Consider the following 21,516-nt stretch of genomic DNA (forward strand, 5'->3'; position numbering starts at 1 on the left):
CGCAGGAGCAGGAGGAGGGGAAACCGCGCCGCCGGGGAGGGAAGCCGAGGCGCGGCGAGGCGGTGGCGGGAGGAGGAGACAGCGGGGAAAGGTGTCAGATAAAGGAGGGCTCTCAGGTTTGGAGGCATCATGGCCGCTAAGTCAGACGGGCGGCTGAAAATGAAGAAGAGCAGCGACGTGGCGTTCACCCCGCTGCAGAACTCGGACCACTCGGGCTCGGTGCAAGGCTTGGCTCCGGGCTTGCCGTCGGGGTCGGGAGCCGAGGACGAGGAGGCCGCTGGGGGTGGCTGCTGCCCGGACGGCGGCGGCTGTTCGCGCTGCTGCTGCTGCTGCTGCGCCGGGAGCGGCGGCTCGGGCGGCGGCGGGGCGGGCTCCGCGGCGCTGTGCCTGCGCCTGGGCAGGGAGCAGAGGCGCTACTCGCTGTGGGACTGCCTCTGGATCCTGGCCGCCGTGGCCGTGTACTTCGCGGACGTGGGCACGGACATCTGGCTCGCAGTGGACTACTACTTGCGTGGCCAGCGCTGGTGGTTCGGGCTCACTCTCTTCTTCGTGGTGCTTGGCTCGCTCTCGGTGCAAGTGTTCAGCTTCCGCTGGTTTGTGCACGATTTCAGCACCGAGGACAGCGCCACAACCGCCGCCGCCTCCAGCTGCGCGCAGTCTGGAGCCGAGTGTAAGACCATGGTTACTAGTGGGTCTGCAGCCGCGGAAGGCGAGCCTCGCCCTTCCACGCCGCAAAGGCAAGCATCCAACGCCAGCAAGAGCAACATCACCGCTACCAGCACTGGCAGCAACAGCGGCGGGGCCAGCGGCAAACACAGGTCTGCCTCCTGCTCCTTCTGCATCTGGCTCCTGCAGTCACTCATCCACATCTTGCAGCTCGGGCAAATCTGGAGGTACCGTATCAGGGGTGGGGGAAGAGGGAGATTGGCTGCTGCTACTACATCCCCACTGCTTTGCTTTTGCACGAAAATCGTTTAGGGTTGCTGTGGTAGTAACCCTAGTCACACTCTCAGTTTTTGGTGGTTTTTTTTTTAACTGGGTTTTGCATTTTTAAAATTTGTGATCACAACCTAGGATGGGAGGGAAGTGAGAAACAAGGGAAAGGCAGCAAAGTGATTATGATCACCTCATCCCTTCAGTCTTCCCACTCTGCTTCACTAGCTTCTCTTTATATGTTACAACCCTCCCCCTCCCATTCTTAGTGATACTGTTTCAGTGAGTAGGAGAGGATTCCTGTCACATCTTCTAAAAATCCTGTTTTATCATGTTAGATTTGAAGTGTATGTTGCAATTTGGATGGCTTCTTTTGTTCTCTGAGAAAAACAGCTACTTTTAGTTAGATGGGAGTTGTTGATTCTCAAAAGTACCCACATTTTAATTATTACTGCTAGAGAAGTACCATTCTCCAAGTAAAGAGCTTAGTAGGGACACAGCTTGTCTTTTCTGGGAAATTTTTATATCTATGTCTCTATATCTCCAAAAAATAAGTGAGTACACTTTATGGGACCCAGACTTACTTTTATGATGCACTTTGTGATTACCTTGCAATATCCCCATATCTGATTTCTCATATAACGAAAGAACCCTTGGAAAAGGGGTGTCGCATCTTGTAAACTTTAATTGTACTTGGCATCTTCATTGACTGCTTTGCTACTTGTCATCTTATCTACCAAGTCTTTTTACACATATATCACTTCCACTTTCAAACTGGAATACAAGGCTAAACTTGATGGGCAGAGGGACCCTCATCTGAGCAGTCAGTGCCTGAATTTAGGAATATAATGAAATGGTATGCTCAACACTGTGTTCCTCAGACTTTTATATTTTCAGTAGCTTTGGAAGTAATATTTTACACCTACACAAATTCTTTGTATCGAAGCATTTAGATACTAACATCCCAGAGCTTTTTTGGTTTAAAATGACTTAGTAGGAATGTAGCACACGTAAAATGAGGAAACTTTCTAGCAAGTGCACGGATATGGGGCTACATTCGGCTATCACAGTGTCCTTTTCAGTTTCATTTGTAGTTATTTTTTGTGATAGAAGACATTATAAGTCATTAACTATGCTGAGGTATCCCATGTGGAAACAACTCAGAATTTGTAGAACAGAACTGAAAACTTTTGTTTGTTTGTTTATGGTGAACAATAGTGTTTTCATTGAAAAAAGCAAGTGTGATTATTTTTCAATCTTTCCTGGGACCATTGCTTTGTAAGGCAGGGTAAACATTGCCATAGACAGTGATGTCTCAGACTGTGAAACTTATTTTTTATCAGATGCTTTCAGGAAAAGTGGCATATGATACGCAGTCAGACAAACTGATGTTGGAAACCTCCATATTTTGAACTCAAAGGACTTTTTGAAATGCCAGTTATATGTGATGGCTATGTTTCCCATGGTTGACTATTGTGAAGACTTACAACTTGATGCCCTTCAAATTTGATGAAAAACTCAAATGCTTGTTTTAATTACTGAAATTGTTTAGTGGCTAGGATGCATATGATTAGCAGTTTTAATCTGATAATGTGGTAAATGAAGATTATGATTGCATTTGTTAACTTTCACAAACTTTGTGCAGGATTTGGAAAGCACTTATTTTCAGTCGCCTTTAAAATTTCTAGATTTATGTAAATAATGCAAGCACTTTCCAATTCTAGTAACTGAAGAACTATCCATGTTTTGTGCAGATTGATACTTTATGAAAAATCTGATATCGAATTCTGTGAACTGAGGATGTTGTTTTATTTATAGTTGTATTTATTAGACTTTCTACATCAAACATTTTTCCCATTAAAAAAATGATGTTTATTACCTCAGGACATAAAATGCAGAAAGTGAGAAATAAGTAAGAAAAGAAAAAAAAGGGCCTAAACACATCTCCGTGAGACCACAGCCACTGACTCAACTGGCCATCCAGAAAAGCTGTTGAAGGGGAGGAGGGATGGAAGTGTAAGGCTGAAAGAAGGAGGAAAACCACAGGCTGTCAGACAAATGCATTAACTGACCCAACCCCTGGAGAAACAGTTACACGTAACTCCTGTTTGTTAAGCATTTCTACAGTGTTTTCCTTAAAGGCTTTAAAGTTTATTCTGCTAACTCATGGTCATCTGGGAGGAAGTATTATTGGAACTATTTCAGATATTATTTGTCTACATTTTCAGAATAATGTGTTTAATATGCATATCTGTATTATCTAATCTGTTACTGGATTATGGTTAAGATAACTGGGGGATGGTGAGGTAATAACTTGGAAGCATGATCTGAGACAGCCTAATTTTATTTTTATAAAGTATGTCAAAAAAACCCCAAAATGGAATATTAGCCTAATGTAGGAATTAAAATTAGATCAGAAAGTTCATGGAATTTAATACTCAGATGCATCCTAAATTGTTTCAACTTCTCTAAGAGTAGATTACTTGGGGAGTAGATGCATCTTGTGAAATGCAATTCATCTCAGATTATTGTACTGGAACTCTATGATTCCTTAAGTTAGAAGCACCCCTCTGCCTCTCTAGCTTCTCAATGTATTGTACACAAATGTTGCAGAAGCACAGGAGTACTGAATGGTGCAAAGCTCAAAGGTCATTATTCATGTTTTAACATGCTACTTTCTAAGATCAACGAAATAGATTTTAGCTAGGTTGGTAACAGTTCATTGTATTTCCATGAAATTCTAGTTGTTTTAGGTAAGGGCCAGATTCTAAGAGCTTTCTATAGATAAAATCCTTTGAAATAACATCAAAGCGTTTGCTTGTTCAGAAGTAGCTATTTTAAACATTTTGGACAAGATTTGATGTATTTATACATTTATTACAAATGTAACTGCTGAAAGCAATGGTACATATTCATTTTAATTAAAATTTACTAATGGGGAATTAATGGCAGCTTTTAAATTCATAGGAGTTGATCCTGGGAAAGAGCCATTTGAAATAATGAAGTGAACTTTTGCTACCATGTGAAAAGAGCAATTATGACTTTAAAGGAACTGTGCCTGTGAATAAATGAAAAAGCATTTTTCTCTCTTGTTGATTTTATATGATTCCAGAAGTTACTAAGTGTGCAGTTCAGCCAGTGGGAATCACAGATGCCCGATCAGAACAGCCTTTAGTCTTCATACACATTATCAATTATATCTAGATGTCTCCCTCCTTCAGAACTTGTGACTTTTAAAATTCTATCTGCGTTTCTCCTGTGTATGGATGTACATATTTAGTTTTTTCTATCAAATAAGTGCATTGCGAATGCTAAATCAATGGATGGTAAAGTGGGTAGTGTTTACTATTTTTACTAGTTTAGGTTTTGTTTCTGAATATCTATCATGAGAATCATGGAAGTGGGAAGGGAAGACTCGGAGAAAAAAACAGCTTTTTCTGCTCTTCTCATGCTTGTTATTCCACAAGGTATTAACGTGTGTTCCATGTTCAAATACATTGGGAAAATGACCAGTTAAACAGAGTTAAATAGATCTCTCTACAGCAGGACTTCTCAGAGACTTTAATAAGCTAATGTGCAATTGTCAGTAACTTTTTAAAGAACCCTCCTATTAGATACTCTTGTGATGATGTGGCACAAAAGCACTTTGATTAATATTGTTCTATACCATTCTTAAACCTGGCCCCCAAAAATAATAATAACAATTTTATATGGCAATTTAAAAATCTACAGATATTTTTATATTCCTTATCTCATTTAAGTTTTACAATAAACTAATAAGAAATCATCAGTATCTCTAATTATGAGAAACTGGCTGAGAGAGATTAAGCAGCGAGCACAAGATCACCTATTATGTGATGTGGCTAAGAGCCAAAACCAGGCCTGTCTTACCCTAAAGTCTTTCTGGCTCAATTAGCTACCTCTAAATGCCAACTTGGATAAGAAGGACAATAATGCATAAAAATGACAATTTACCTTTATTGTGGATGACAAAGGGGAAGAGGGAGCTGCAATTTAGACAAGTCAGGAGATTTTTCCAATAACACACCAGTAGTTAAATGGCAAAACAGGGACTTGAGCTCAAATTGTTTGACTCTAAGTCCAGTGTTCCTCTCACTACACCATTTGGACATGCTGAGGTTGTTACATTAAATCCCTGCTGAGTAACATGATCTTGTAGTGGCATTAATGATTAAATGACATGATGTATGTGGATACGCAGAAAGTGCTTTGCAAATGATAAAGAGGCTCTAGAGATAAGGGATGGGTAGGAAAATAGGGAACATACAAGTTTGACTATTGAGAAAGGACTATATTGATTCTGAGTTAGGTTAGTTCTGAATTCTGGTATAGGTCAGGCAAGATTGGTGTCCTTTCCTGAGTTTATTGAATGGTCATTTTCTGTACATTTGTATTCCCTTTACTGCATATTAATTAACTTATTTGGTCATCGGGTAGTGAGCATCTACTCTATACAAGGCACTGTGCTAGTTACTTCTCCAAGATGAATAAAATATGCATCTTCTTTCAAAGAATCTACTGTCTAATGAGGAAGAAGAAAAGTAAACGAACAATTACAATACAAGAAAACAAGTACTATGGTAGAAACAGGAAACTCAAAAACACCTAAGTGGTTTGTGTAAGACTTTCTAAAACAGGGATGTTTGAGTGAAGATTTGAATGGTGAGAAAATCTATCTGAACGAAGTGGGGCATTGGCTATTAAACCTTGGATATGACTATATGTGAAGGCAGAGGACCAGAAACAAGGCAGGTTAAGTATGTGCTTTGAATAGAGAGTTAGTGAGATGTAGTAGCTAGAGATTAAGATGGAGATTAGTTCGGCTGCACAATTAAAGGATTTTAGATTTTATTCTGAAGGCATGGAGGAACCATTGAAGGATTATAAGGGGGGTTGTTGAATAAAGTGTTAAGACATTGTTTTACCCAAAAGAATAACAAAAAGTTGAAAGTTTTTCAGAAGATATGTCATCAATTTCCCTCTAACTCAGTCATATCTCTCGCATTCATGAAAACTCATTGATTTTAAAGGGATTGAGTTTGCATGTAATTGGGGCATATAAATAGGCCCAATATGGTGGAAAAGTTGTTTTTCGGAAAAATAAATTGGTTGAAAATTTTAATTGTATTTATATTACAGTAAATTCTTGGCAAATATTTATTTTGTGCTATTTTTTGAAGAGATTTTTTTTAAAAAAAGAATTCTTTAGTCTTCACCTTATTGAAATTTAAATTTCTAGTCACTAGAAACTTGTTCCTTATTTTTTTAATATATTTTTTTAGCTGAGCCATCCTGCCACCTGTTGGCAGCTCAGCGGCTGCTCAGCTCGGGCCGGAACTCGAACCGCTGTTGCTCAGAGCTCAAACTCTTGAGCGAGCTCTTAACCAACTGAGCCACTTGGCCGGCCCTTGTTCCTTATATTTTGTAACACTTTGCAATTTTCAGAGGGCTTCCGTGTCTTTTTTCTTATTTGGTCCTCAGAGTAATCTTTGAGGTAGCAACTTTCATTTTGCATACATGGAATCTTAGACAGATAATTTTAAATATTTTCATCTCTGGATCACATGGTTCTGTACAGATTCTAAGCTAGAATTCAATATTGATGTGGGAGGGGGGAAAAGCAATATGGAAACTGGTTGCTGCAACTGAAGATGGTTAGGTAGAAAAGAAGCCTGAGAAGTTGAGAGCTCTCTGGAAAGTACTGAAAGATTTTAATGTGGAAGAGGCAATGGACTTATATGTAGGCTCTGTGGAAGGTATTGGATGGGACCTATAGGAAGAGATTTTGACTTAATGTAAGGAAGAATTTTTTAAGTGGTCCAAGGGATCCCAAGATCAATTATGACTCCTTGGAAGCCGTGAGTTCCCCATCACAGAATTAAGTGTCTAAGCATAGTTTGGGAAACTGCAGGCTGAGTTGTAGAAGAAGAGACTCTAACTAGCATACGAGCGTTGAACTAGATCATCTTCCAGCCCTGAAATGTTATGACAATTTCCATCATTACATGTTGCTCTAAACATAGTGGAGTGACTTTTTTTTTGTGGATGAAGAAGTAGGAGTTTGCTTGAAATGCTGCATCTATGTCACTTTGAAATCTATTAATTGGTTTATGGACCCAGTATCTTCTGTGGAGTATCAAAAATTCATGCAACATTCTGAGTGATGTACTTGATACTTAAACCTCTGACTTAGCTAATATATAAACCCACATACAATCAGTCCTCTGTACATTGACTTGGGTTTCTGTATGCGTTGAAATAATTGATGCATAAATCTAAGCGGTAGAATTCAATACCTTTGCAATAACAAGTGCAAAGGTTGTAATTTTTTCCATTTTTTAAACTATATACAGTTTGCTTCAAAAAGGGTGAAAAATGCTTATACTTATTACATCCTAACAGAATCGCAGACTACCTTCACAGAATAGCCAGAAGTAGTATCTCTACAAATGTATGCTATCATTTTTTAACAATGTCCACAAATCCTTGTATCAATAGCCCTGAAGGTCTTTGCTCAGTCACTTACAAAAAATTCCTTAATGTCTGAATATCCAGATACACAACTTGCTATTAAATACATTACATATTTTACACTTTGAATGAAAATCTACCTATGAATTTAAATGACACCAGTCACTGAGTAACAGATAAATAGAATGATTCACATTATATGGACTTGCTGGCCAATCTGACACATTTCTTTGACTTGCTTTAGAATTTGCATGGCACACTAACTATGCTTATGGAAGCAAGACTAGGAATTAAAATAGAATGTATTATTCCTGTGCATTATCAGTCATAAGATGCAGTATGGTGCTAGTCATGAGAAAGTGCTTACCAGGTTTAATTTTATAAAATTGTTGTAATATGTAGATGGATTTCAGAAAAAAACACATTCAACAATTCTCAACAGAGAACATTCTCTTGAATGGCATTGCACCATTCTGACCACCACATCAAGTAACTTCCTTCCAGCTACATAATGGTGTCCTTGGTAACTGTGGGTATGGATGGTTGGAAAGGAAGACCATCGCAAGTCGCATGAAGTTATTGTAGTGGGTGTAGAACTTACATATGCAAGAATACATGCTCAGTGAATACTTCCTGATCTGTGAGTGAAGCCCAGGTGTTACTCTGTCTTCTTATATGAGAGTGCAGCTGAACTTGCTGCTTGGTTGCTTCTTGAGTTTCTAATGGTACAATGAATCAGAAAAAGTGCAGTGCTATCTAGAATCACCCCAGCTCTTTTAGATTACTAGTTTTAGGGAAATGGGGCTAAATTTCACAAAGTGCTAGTTATCCCCTAAGAAAGATGCATCTAGAAGCCCAACTTTGTATTCCTGTTCTTGTTGATAGAAGAATCAGACTGGGGAAGCTTGGGGTAAATATTTTTCGCTCAATTCTTACTGACATTTGGCTGTCTGAGAATATACTTATGTACAGAATGATTTTTGGTATTTTTGGTGCTTCTGTTTGTCTACTCAAAGAAAGTTTACAGCTCCCACTATTACTCCCACCACTACTCACCACCATAATTCTTATCACTATACAACATTAATTCTATGTCTAGTATATATAGAGAACTAGTAAAAATTACTGATTGAAAGGGAAACTAAAGAAAGGTTAAAATGGAGATAAATCAGCCCAGAAATTCTATAAAGGCAGGTCTGAATGGCAGCGTTAGATCTCTCCCGCCCCCGCCACCCCCCTACCCTTCCCCACACACACCCTGATCTTTTCTAACCCTAAGATGAAGGGAGAGGGTCATGGTTATAATATCAATGATGGTTCTTATTTAGAGAGGCAGCTGTCCCAAATGGAGAGCCAGAGAGATGATTTGGCTGCTCCCTAGTTCAGACCCGGTAGGTCACCTAACTGCTCTGAGTTCCACGTAACAACATGTGTAGATGATGTAGCACAGTTTAGATCTCCTTTTGGTTTCCTACTTCTGGGTCTTAGTTTTTTTATGTGTATGATGTGATTTGTCGAAAAAGAATTTGCAGGCCTAAAATTCTGATCCTGATCTTACTATAAATTATTTTGTTTGCCCAGTTGTTACAGTATGTGCACCAGAAATTCTGTACTTATTCTTCTAAGGCCACTGTTACAGCATTTCTCTGTTTATGTAAGTCATTTTCTGGAGTGGATAATATTAGTGTCTGGACCCCAGGAACTGGTATTATTTATAAATGAAGAGAAAATCTTAAATTAAGCTTATTTGTATAATGCAACTTACTCTGTGTCATTTCCAAATTTTACTTAAAATCTAATAAAACCATTTTCACAAAAACACGTATCTAAGTATTTGAAGCTGATGGGAAAATTGTTACATATCACTAATTCTAAGATATATAACATATAGATTTGGGAAGCCAAAATTGCCATCTACATTTCATGTAGTAAGGCATGTACAGTTGGAGTGCTATGATTAGCAAATAGGAACAGGGCTTCACAGGCTTAAAAAGTACTAGCCGTTATGTCAATGACAAGGCTGTTGTTAGAGCTGGATTTGCTTTGAAATTAAAAGCTTGTCCTGGGTTACACTGTCAGTGATCTAATATGCTAGAAATTGAATTTAAACTCTATACAAAGATACTGTATCCAGGGCTGTACTTGTTAAAGAGTAGGGATATGTTACACTCTGCTAGAAGAAGAGAACAAAGCATTAACCTTTCTTGGATAGGAATTGCCTGGATCTCTAGATGTTATAGATCAGTCATGAAGCTGAACAATTTTCAACCGCATGGCAACATTTCAGATTTTTAAATTAAAAAAAAAAACCCACTCATTTAAAAGTTATCTGAAATATATCAAACTATTTTCTCATCTTCAGGATTCATAAGTAAGCTGTTTAAATTAGTTCTACTTCTTTCGTTTAATTTATGCACATGCCCTCTTTTTCCTATCAAAGGAATCCTTCTTATAAACAGAGCAGTGGGCAGTATGTGAGGTGGGTGAGGAGTAATCAAACAAAAAAATCACATGTTTATAGAAAATGTAGGATCTATAGTGAATAGGAGTCTAAAAAGACATGAGATGACTTTGATTTGACTTCCCATCAAGTACACTCTATTTAAGAAAGACAAAGTCACTTTTCTGAACCACCAATCTGGGAGATTTCATCCATGTAAAAAGCTTTGAGTTCCTCTTTCTGCAGCTCAGATAATAGTCATAAGCCTTGGGCTGAATTCTTTACTTTTCAGGTCTTTTCTCAGTAGCAGAGTCATTAACCAAAACAAAATAGCCATTGTATAAGTAGCAGTAACAAAATGGTCCCCCATAACTTCCATTATTAGTTCATGTCATAATCACTATATCAATATAACATAACAATGAAGAATTGATCCTTCAGGAAAGCAGGGGAAAGGATTTGTAAAGGCCTCTTTTGTTTTGATAGATTTTCAGTTCCTTAATTTCCTGTTTTACAAAGTAAAAGTAATAATTATTTTTTAAATGTAGGTCAATTCCAGAAGACTCTTCAAAGAGATTTATAATACTTGAGTCTATTATTATAACAAATTAGGAAGCATGTACTGTAGGATTTCATATTTCCAGGGGATGTACTACTATTAAGAGTAGCAATCACAGATACCCTATGGGATTTTTCCTGATTTGGTGATGGTCAGATTTGAAAAATTGAGTTCTAGACAGGAACAGGTAACATAAAACCATCCTAATGAAAGCATAAATATTAGCTCTGTTTGTACTTCTGAAAAGTAATCAATAGTTGCAATTATTTAAGGATGTAATAGCTACCTACTTTAAAATAGGTTGGAATCAAATGAGTAAGTGGAAGGAAACCTGAAATTTTTATCAGGGACGCATGTCCAAATACCCTGGAAACTATTATTGAGTTGCATTCTGTGATCTGCTAATAGCAGATGAGGGTGTTGTAGATAAGGCATGCATTTATTAGCTTAAAGAAAAATATAGCCATGAGATAAACAAACAAACAAAAAAATGGAGAATTTTATTCCATAATCAGAGGGTGATTTTCAATCTTTGGGAGTAGGAATGGGATAACTGTATTGACCCCCATTATAAAACATATCACAGCAAAGCATAAAGCAGGACTTCACCAGCCGGACCAAGCTTTCATTAGATGAGTTTGTTCTAGGGGCAAAGAAGACAAAACTTGAGTTGTGATAATAATGGTCAGGTTAATGGGATCAATTTGATGTTAGGGCACCAGTGGAGTCTGCAGTCTGAGGGTGTTTGTCCTGAGAGTCCTGTATTATCACACAGATCAGGAGTAGGCAAGAAGTCAGCAGCGAGAGGGTCAAGGCCAAGCAAAGCATGTCATCATGAATGGAAATGTATTAGAAATCTGGGAATCCAACTGAGGGCTAGAAGCAAAATTACTAATAGTAAATATAGGTGGGCCTGAATTCAAGGGCCTCACAAAAGCAAACCATGACACTCATGCTTCAAAATGTAAAACTAAAGTGAAATTTGTTTCATTTGTGTTCTCATTACATAATTCCTGCCTGGTCAGCTATTGAGCGCAAGGCCTGAAACTGGAGGCCAAGTTCTAATCCCAGTGAGGGAAGGGGCAAAGAGCTGGGACTGAAGGCAGGTTCTCATGCAAACATTGTTGATATGTGCAAATTCATTAGTAGCTCATTGCCTGAATCACTACTTGGTCACTATAAACAGATGCTGAGAATAGAATGACAAGAATAAGTGGCCAAAGGTAATGTTTTAATCATGCATTCCACAAACATCTGCTTAAAATCATAGTAAGGAGCATAAATTATAAAGGACATGCTCTCGAAAGGTTCATTGTCTAGGAAAGCAGGCAAGCTATGTTCATATCCCCAGATCTGTCTGTGATAACATGCTAAGAGTTGAGTCATTACCTTGCAATTCTAAACAAAGTAGCATCTGCAATGGGCAGTATCAGCATTGCTTGGAGGTGTCTCAGAAATGCATAATCTCAGGCTCACCCCAGACCAAGTGAATCACAACTTGCATTTGAACAGGACCCCCGAAGGATTAGTATGCACATGAAAATGTGAGAAGCAGAGTAGCAGTCCCTTTCAGCTGCAATGGTCAGGGTAGGCTAATCTGAGCTGGACATTAACAGAAAATGTGGTTGATTCGGACATTTTAACTAGCTTTCTCACCCAAGTTAGCTCACCAATATGATAGCGAGGCTTGTGCTTAGAAATTGTAACAAGGATAGGCACACACATATATGCACAAAGGAACCTTCTTATAGATGATACTAAAAACAAAAATATAAAGTCTCCAATTAGCAAAGAAAGTGAAAGGTTTTAGTAAATCTTTATTAAAATCCATTACTTTATGGTTTTATTGTTCACAACTGATCTTTAAGAAAATACTCCAGTGTTGACCGCCTACCTCTCCCAGCTTTATAATGTACTCAGATCTCGTGCCATTTAATCACTTGGGATGGAGTAGACAATGGGTAGTGAGAGAAGGATCAGACCTTCTCAACATAGGTGGACACTAGGGAAAATATTTGGTTCAGAGTAACCAGACACTGAGGATAGAGAATGAGGAAAGGAATTCAAGGGTGGCAGCTCTTACCAAGACATACTCATTTCTCTTATTGCTCGGACAGGTGGAGCAACTGGTTGTGGCATTCTTATTCATACTTACCTGAAAAAGAAGCAGCCATGAGGATGAATGAAGGTCAATCCACCACCGGGTGATGGGGATAGTGGAACAGGGAATCAGGTAGCTGGGCGTCCCTCACCCTCGGTCTTTAGTCTGATAGACTAAGGTATCTACATGGAAAAGAAGAACTAAGGGAGGCATGGAAGAAAATGGAACTAGGACTCCAGGCCTGAAGGAGTAGGCCCTGGCCAAGAGTTAGCAGGGTATTTTTATAAAATAGTATGGAAAGATTTCTGATGCTCAGCCTGCTCCGTGCAATTCAGCTCCTCACAGGCCCGTAGGCCTCCGTAAGGCCCACATGGCAAGCTGGACCATGAGAAAAAATATGACGGTTCAGCCTGATTTCATACTTTGCTATTTCTCTTCCTAAGTGATAAATATAACATTCAACAATATGGCGAAATATGTCAGTGTCTATATTGTAAAACAAAGAGATGATGAGAACATTATAAAATGTATATTTGTACAGGTGTATCATCAATTTCCTTATTGCACAGTAAACAAAATAGAAAAGAATGACCTTCCTAAAAGTGCTTCATTTCAAAGTAATAGTATTCTAATTTCCCTTTCGTACAATTACTGGTGTTGCTATGCTGTCACTTTTGTTGCTAAGGTTCCTTCCCCCTTCTGTGTGCTAGGATGTGACTGTTCTCTTCAGTGTTCTTAAGTGTTTCCATGGAGAGTTACTGAGTTAATTCTTCTCAGTCTGCTTTATCAGTAGGTGTGGTCACCCAGCCAAGCTCTCCACCTGCATGGGTTTCATATGGTCGTTACTAGTTACACATGGCCATTGAGCATTTGAAATGTGACTATTCCAATTGAGATGTACGTGTCAAATACCCAGGGGATTTTGAGGACTTAATGTGGGGGGAAATAAGGGGGATAGATAAATATCTCATTGATAATTTTCATATTATAATTAATTATATGTTGAACAAATCACATTTTGGATATATTGGGTTAAGTAAAATATATTATAATTAATTTCACCTGTTGCTTTTTTTTTTCCACTTTTTAAATATGACTACCAGAAAATTAAAATTACCTATGTGACTCGCATTATTTTTCTGTTGGACATAATGTCATAATGTCTCGATAATGTCAGAGCTCAGATCTTTAGACATGAGAAGAGGAAAATCCAAAGCCAAATGTTTCAAAATACTAAGACTTTACTAGAAGTTATGAGGGAAAGCACAGTGGGCGGTTCCACTGCTGAGGCAGGTTGACTTAATGAATTTTGCAAATAAGATTACCTACTGGTAAAAAACGGACTCTCTGGGAGATAAAACGCTTAATGTGAGTAAAACCCATTGTCTTCCCTTGCCTTGCTTAAGGCCTCATGACATGCTGAGCTTATTTGGTGGTTTAATAAGTGGTATTTAATGATGACAATAAAGACTAAATCTTTGTAAGTGCCATTGTAGCTTGCCAAGCACATTCACTCATATTAAACCCTCCAATCTTCTTATCAGCCTCTCAAGGTAGATATTATTGTTCCCATTTGAAGATGAACTGACTGAGGTTTGGAGAAGATGGCAGACTTGCTCAGGTGCACACAGCTACTAAGCAGCAAGTATCTGCACTCACATTCATGACTTAAGCTTCCAAATCTTGTGCTTTTCCCATGATATCTTCCGACTCCACGATTAATCCAAGAGAATCACCAGGACAAGCATGTCATGACCTTTCAGACTGGCAGCTGTGCTGAAAAGTGCAAGGAGTTCAATTTTGCTATGACATCAGTGGGAATTAGTTAAAAACCAATACGGGATTTTCCTCTGACTGCCAGCAAAGGGAGAAACACACTTGATAAAGGGGCGTCAGATTTGATTCTTGACTGCTGTAAAATGGTCGGTGGGAGACATCAAATAACTTCTAAAGGCCCTTCCAGATGTATAATTCTATGAAAGGTGGTGCCTAAATGGAGCATATCAACTCTTTTTATATACCTTATTGAATATCCACTCGGGGAACAATGTTCACGTTCTCTTGACCTGGCTAGGTTTCTGATAAACTATTCAGGACATTGATATTTTACAACTAACTTCAAACTTAGAGATTGTGGATACATTTTATCCATAATGTATCACTTTCTTTTGATACTTACTGGTAAAATACATGTTATTTCCATTGGGAAATCATGATACTAAAGAATATTAAGTAGGCTCCAGTCCCTTGTGAATAGTGTATAATTAACCTGTATTTATATCCTCAGTTGGCATGCAGTCATGCTTTGCATATACTAGCATTCTACCCCACATCTGTTTATGAATTATGGATTTAACTACAGGCATGCAAGGCAGAGCCCCACTTTCAGTCATATCTCTCCCTCTGAGAGCAGCAGGATTTACATCTACGTGATAAAACTTCAAATTCAACTCCTAAGACCTATCTCAGAGGACCAACTCTAATAATCCAGCATATGCAAGTGCTAGAAAATTCACTCTCAAGTGCACACAATTCAAAATTTTTACAATCAGAATCTTCTAAAAAGCAATTCTAAATATTCATTTCTAAAAATGAAACCAATTCCCCTGTGCCTATTTAAAATATTTCCCCCAAAAGTGGATTTGACTTGCTCTGAACAGGCTTGCCAACTGTAGTCTTTTTGTAACATTTTTGGGGGGTGGCATTCCATGAGAAATAAGCAGTATTTTTTTTTTAGTACAATGACATCTTTACAAAGTACTGTTTTTCTGGAGAAACTGAGTGATTTCCAAATGTTTTTTAATGTTCATGACATTAAATGGGTTTTGATTTACTGGATTTTTTATCCCATGTAATATGCTCTAAGAAACATGCAGATCTATACCACCATCATTTTTCTCATGATTTTCTTCTATGTATTCACTCGATCATGTGGTCATGTAGGTTAAGATATGCTAGAAAGAGCAGAGATGATTTAATTAACTTAAATAGCCTGGAGTGAAAATGCCTTCATTCATTCTTTTTTTCTTTATTTTTATTAAATTTATTTATCAACTATAGTTGACATAAAATATTATATTAGTTTCAGGTGTACCATATAGTAATTAGATATTTATATACCTTATGAAGTGATCACCCCAATAAGTCTAGTACCCATCTGACACCATGAATAGTTATTACCATGTTATTGACTGTATTCACTATGCTGTACTTTACATCCCCATGACTATTTTGATAATTGGAAATTTATATTTCTTAATCCCCTTCCTATTTTCCATTCATTCTCCCCTCCCCTCTGGCAACCATCAGTTTAGTCTGTGTATCTATGAGTTTGTTTCTGTTTTATTTGTTCATTTGTTTTGTTTTTTAGATTCCAGATATAAGTGAAATGACATGGTATTTGTCTTTCTCTGTCTGATTTATTTCACTTAGCGTAATACCCTCTAGGTCCATCTATGTTGTTGCAAATTGTAAGATTTAATTCTTTCTTATGGCTGAGTAATATTCCACTGTATTATGTACCACATCTTTATCCATTCATCTATTGATGGACAATTAGGTTTCTTCCATATCTTGACTATTGTAAATAATGCTGTAATGAACACAAAGGGGTGCCCATTCATTAATTTAATAAATATTTACCAAGCATTCATTGGGCACACTGAGTTTCATGAAATGCACTCTCTGACTGAAAGGAGTTTACTGTTCTGCAAGAGTCTCTCACTTATAACTGTTTATACCCAGAGCGTCAAGCATCATCAACAATGACAAGAATTGAATTGTTCGGGAGGGTAGGGCAGAGGTGGGGAGCTCCTGCCTGGATGGTTTCAGGAGGGAGTGACATATGAGTGGGACCTAAGAGAATTCCCAGCAGAAAGAAAAGAAGGACAAGATATTTATGTTGTGTTCTGTAAAGGGCCGAAGTGGAAGGTGTGAGGGAAAGAATGTCAGCACATGAGTTACGAGTTTGGGTCCCAACTAACTAGGGCCTTGGGCACTTTCCTAAGGAATCTGGACTTGATTCTGTTGGTGAATAGAGGCTCAGGGGACATGTTCAGATATGTATTTTCAAACAATTACCTTGTAGCAGTGGGAAAGATTGACTCACAGTCTGGAAATATTGGAGAAGGACATCTCCTGCACTCTTCAGGGAAAAGGAAATGTGAGTGAGGGGTGGACTTGAAAATATTTGGAACTTTAAAATGTTCTGAGTGAATGAAACGAAAACACTTAAGTGGGCATGGCTGGTTCTCACTAAAGATTCTGATAGGACTGGTTAAGAACTTTATGTAATGAGCTATTAGAAAAGACATAAACAGAGTTGGAAGCATGATAAATAAAGATGCTCTGTAAATGCAGGCTAGGCAATTAAATAGGACTTACCAAAGTAAATCTAAATACAGTATAGTGGATAATTAATGGGTCTGTGACAACTCAGTAATAACTACCCTGAACTTTTACAATTGTGCATTAACATATCCATGTCAGAAAGAGGGTTTCCTTTTACAGTCAATACGGTCAGCTAAGAAATTCCCTTCACAGAAGTTAATTAGGGATTCCTGGTAATGAGCCTGCTCATTAACCTCCTGAGCCAAAGGTGACTGACTGCTATTCATTTGAGGGTTTCTTGTTGAGCCTAAAATAAGTTTGGTTGTAAATTTGAATCTCCCTTTTCTCAATTCCCTTGGCTCTAGATGCTGTTTTAGCTTTTGGTAGGATTTCCCTTTCTTCCTTTCGGAAATGAACTTCTGTTCTCTTTGTAGGTAGGTGATCTCCAACCTGGAAAAGACCTCTGTAGGTGAGGCAGCATTCCTTGCATGGATGGGGTCCTTCAAGTCATTAGGATATGTATGGTAAATGCTCCATCTTTGATACTTGAATGCTCAGTAAAGATTCCCCAGAAGAGTTACTTTTGAGACCCAGAAGAGTTACTTTTGAGACCCAACCGACCTCTTTTCTTTCAGTACATCTTCACTTAACAACTTTTTGAAAATTAAAAAAAGTTTATTAATTAATAGACTTTACAGAAGAATTGAATGGAATGTACAGAATTCTCATTTCCATTCCTTCACCTGCAGTTTCCCCTGTAATTAACCTCATGTATTAGTGTGGTGCATTTTACTTAATTTATAGATTAACACTGATACATTATCATTAGCTAAAGTCCGTCTTTTACATTAGAGTTTACTCTGTGATGTAAATTCTGTGGATTTGACAAATATGTAATGACATGTAGCCACCATTTCAGTATGATCCAGAACAGTTTCACTGCCCTAAAAATCCGTGTGCTCCCCCTATTTGCCCTGAATCCCCTCTGGCCACCACTGGTCTTTTTACTCTATCCTTAGCGTTGCCTTTTCCAGAATGTCACATAATTGGAATCATATAGCATGTGACCTTTTCAGATTGGCTTCTTTCACTTAGCAACATGCATTTAAGGTTCCTCCATATGGTTTTTGTGGCTTGATAGCTCATTTCTTTTTAGCGCTGAATAATATTCCAGTGTATGATGCACCACAATTATCCATTCACCTACTGGAGGACATCTTGGCTGCTTTCAAGTTTTGACAATTATGAATAAAGATGCTATAAACATTTGTGTGCAGGTTTTGTGTGGATATAAGTTTTCAATCCATTTGGGTAAATACCAAGGGCATGATTGCTGAGTCTTATAAGATGAGTATGTTTAATTTTGTAAGAAACTGCCAAACTGTCTTTTAAAGTGGCTGTACCATTTTTACATTCCCACACTTAACAGCTTTTGAGTACCTACCATATGCCAAATACCCCCGATTTGAGGGTACAAAGTTAGTGAACCAGGACACAAAATGTTAGTCTAGAAACAGCTAAAATGCCATGAACTTGTCCAAGCTACAGATAAACTAAAATTTTGGAGGGTTTTACTGATTAGGACCTATGCTTTGTAGTACAAATCACATAATTATTTTTAAAGTGAGAAATGGGTAAAATAATAAAAATTCAAATTATAGTAAAATGCTACATTATTCCAGTGATGCATTTAAGTAGTTTTATGAAATTATTCTGGTGACATCTAGTCATGAGTACCAGTACCAACTCTCTGGTTTTACATGGGTAAAAGAACTATTGGAATAACATTTGTCTCTTTTTAATGTACCTTTGAAATTAGTGATTTTCATGGATTTATAAACTTTCTCAGTGATTATTGTTTTAAATGTTTTCCAGAAAACAATGTACAATGCAGGTACAACACACACACACACACACACACACACACACACACACACACACACACGTGGAATACCCTGGAGTTCTGCCAAACACTTGAACAATCGTCCTGGGGTAGCAGCAGTCTGATTCACTCACTTCTGCTAAGCTTGGGCTTTTCCTTCAGTGGATTTCAATGGAAGCTGTTGGTTTTTCTACCTTTTTAAAGGCTTTGTCAGAATTTTTATTTAAATTGTTAATGTTATTAGCTAAAATTGATCTGAATTATTTTTGAAATTCTGAAAAGCAGATAATGGATTAAAATTTTTGTTCTCATCTGTTCAACTAAAGCAACAAATAAGATAAACATCTTAATACTTTTTAACCTAAATTATATAATCAGGTAATTTTCATGTTTCCTGTGTACTATATAAAAAACTGATACTTAGGTATCAGTGTCAAATGTCTTTTCATTATGCATAAATATTCATTTCAGTATATGTTCCCAAATTTGTCTCCATGTTCCAACTTTTGGTCTTTTAAAATTGTATACACATATGTGTGAAACTGAAAATTTTATATGATGGGTAATGACAATTCTAGTAGAGCTGTCTGGCTGAGAAGGACACTAAAACTTTCCTTAGTTCATTAAACAGAGTCAGTCATTCTGTCTAGTTGAGACCTGTTAGCTTTGATAGGGATAGAGGGATGTGCTTCTCTGTCATGAGTGTAAATCTAAGTCTGTTGATTAGAATGGTATGATTTGTGAATGAGCAGTCGGTGGGCATTTATTTTTTAATTAACAAAGAAATGTTAAGAATCACCTTTCATGTGCTTGAAAGGAAGGATCAAGTTTTAGTCTGATATGGACATGAATGCTGCAAAATCCAGCAAATTAAGAATAAGGATGAAATGCAGTAAAAACAGCAAAAGTAGTATGGTTCACAGGAACTCTAATCTAAATTCTATGACTTGCAGCAAAGTGTTGCCTTTCTTTTCTTCTGTACAAGAAACAATTCGTTAAACCTTCAGTCACCTGAGGCTTTTACTGTGGTCACGTGGAGGGCCACCTAGGGAAGTGAGAGGAAGGTGAACTGGGAGCATGGGAGAGGAGAGGAAAAGCAGGGTGGAGCAGGTGTGTGTGTAAAGATGCCTTTGGGAAATCACTGGGACCTGATATTTATGTACTGGCTTGCACATCTTCAGTGATATCGCTTGCTTATTTTGGAATATAGTTATTAGATTGATGTTTGATTTTTATCAGACTCACAGTAATTAGTTTCATTTGTAAATTCCGGCCCTTTCTGGAATGTGTGCTTTGAGAGAGCAGAAGGTTTGATTTGTTCACTTCAGTGTCTGCAGCATATAGCATGGTGTCTGGCACACTATTGTCATATAATGTTTTGACATATACATATTTGTTGATGAAATGAAAATCAGCAGATTCTTAGAGGACTTTATTTTCATTCCAATGAAAGACTTGGGTACATTCCTAATTTCTCTTCTGTTTTACTTGTGAATTCAATCCATGGATTAAAAAAGCATATGATGCACAGGACATCCCTGTGTAGCATGCCTGGTGCCCTCCCTGTTGAACTTTGCAGTTGGCATTAGGCCAGTGGTTGGAAGGACTGGACTTCTTAAGAGTCAGGACTGACATTGACCCCAGGGTATAGGCACTAGGACTTCAGAGCCTCCAGCTTGCAAAGACACTGTTGTAATCTAAGTTTGCCTGTTGGTTCCCTTTGAGAACATTTTAGGAGCGGCTCCCCATTGTGAAAGCTGCATCTTCCTTCCCAAATCCAGGATGAGCCTGGCCCTTAAATAGTAGAAACTTTGTTCTACTATATTATAAGTGTTTGCTGCCCCTTCCCAGAAACAACCTCAGAAACCTTGTCTTTGCATAATATGCTCCTGCAGTATGTGTCCCACAGGGGAGATCCCCCAGGGCTTCCTAGTGACAGCCATGATTTATTACTCCAGGAGGTCCCATTCTTATTTTGTCTTATGGAGTAACAGTGAGCAAGAGCTACGATTTGCACCATTCTTTTAGACCCTAAACCTACATTTTACACCTGATTCTGATGAGACAAAAACAAATGACAAGAGTAATCATAGCATCACAGCATTTTTACCTGCTTGCATGTCACCATAAAGTCTATTCATTTACAGCACTTCTTCGAAGTCTAATTTTTTGTGCCATGATCTATAAAGCCAGATGGATTCTCATGTTTTAATTGTATTATCACCTTTCCTCCTCCCCAGTGTTATAATTTACAAATAATTTACAAATGTTTCCCCTGATGTATTTACCCCTGACTAGTTAAGAATTCTGGGTCTTCCTTTCTCATACTGGCCACCATGCTTTCTCTGAATGTCATCACTTCTCCTGTGCTCCTTGGCTATTCATTTACTTGCTGTCAACTGCCTGGTACATCACTACGCCTTCTCCTCAGCTCTTCCTGTGGAGTGAGTAGAATCTACATCTGTGCTTCTACTCCCCAGCCTCGTGTTCCTGCAGAGAACTCTACATTTCTCCCGAAGGCAGGACGAGGCACTTTTATTGGTCCAACCTCCTTGGTTCCTTTCAGTTTGTTTTTGAACACCAGGGCTGCTATAAGATTTAAAGGCTATTATCGTTAATGACATTATTAGTGGTAGCAGTGGTGGTGATATGGTGTCTCCTTGTGTTAGTTTGGTTTAGCTCTTATCTTTTGCAAAGCATTCTCACAAACTCTTAAAGCTTAATGTATTTTTATGACAATTTCTTCTATAGCATCAAAGTAAATGTTGAGTTTCAAAAGA

General features: G+C 38.0%; 1 protein-coding gene across 1 annotated transcript in view; it reads left to right on the forward strand.

Moving 5' to 3' along the window:
* Positions 1 to 6: 6 nt before the first annotated feature.
* Positions 7 to 21,516, forward strand: part of LOC109376818 (XK-related protein 4-like) — a 65,358-nt gene continuing 43,848 nt past the window's right edge. Inside the window, exon 1 of the mRNA XM_019632964.1 lies at positions 7 to 893. Coding sequence (XP_019488509.1) covers positions 130 to 893 — 764 coding nt within the window. The 5' untranslated portion in view covers positions 7 to 129. The remainder of the gene's footprint in view (positions 894 to 21,516) is intronic.

Source organism: Hipposideros armiger, unplaced genomic scaffold (assembly GCF_001890085.2).
Source record: "Hipposideros armiger isolate ML-2016 unplaced genomic scaffold, ASM189008v1 scaffold_1212, whole genome shotgun sequence".
NCBI lineage: Eukaryota > Metazoa > Chordata > Mammalia > Chiroptera > Hipposideridae > Hipposideros > Hipposideros armiger.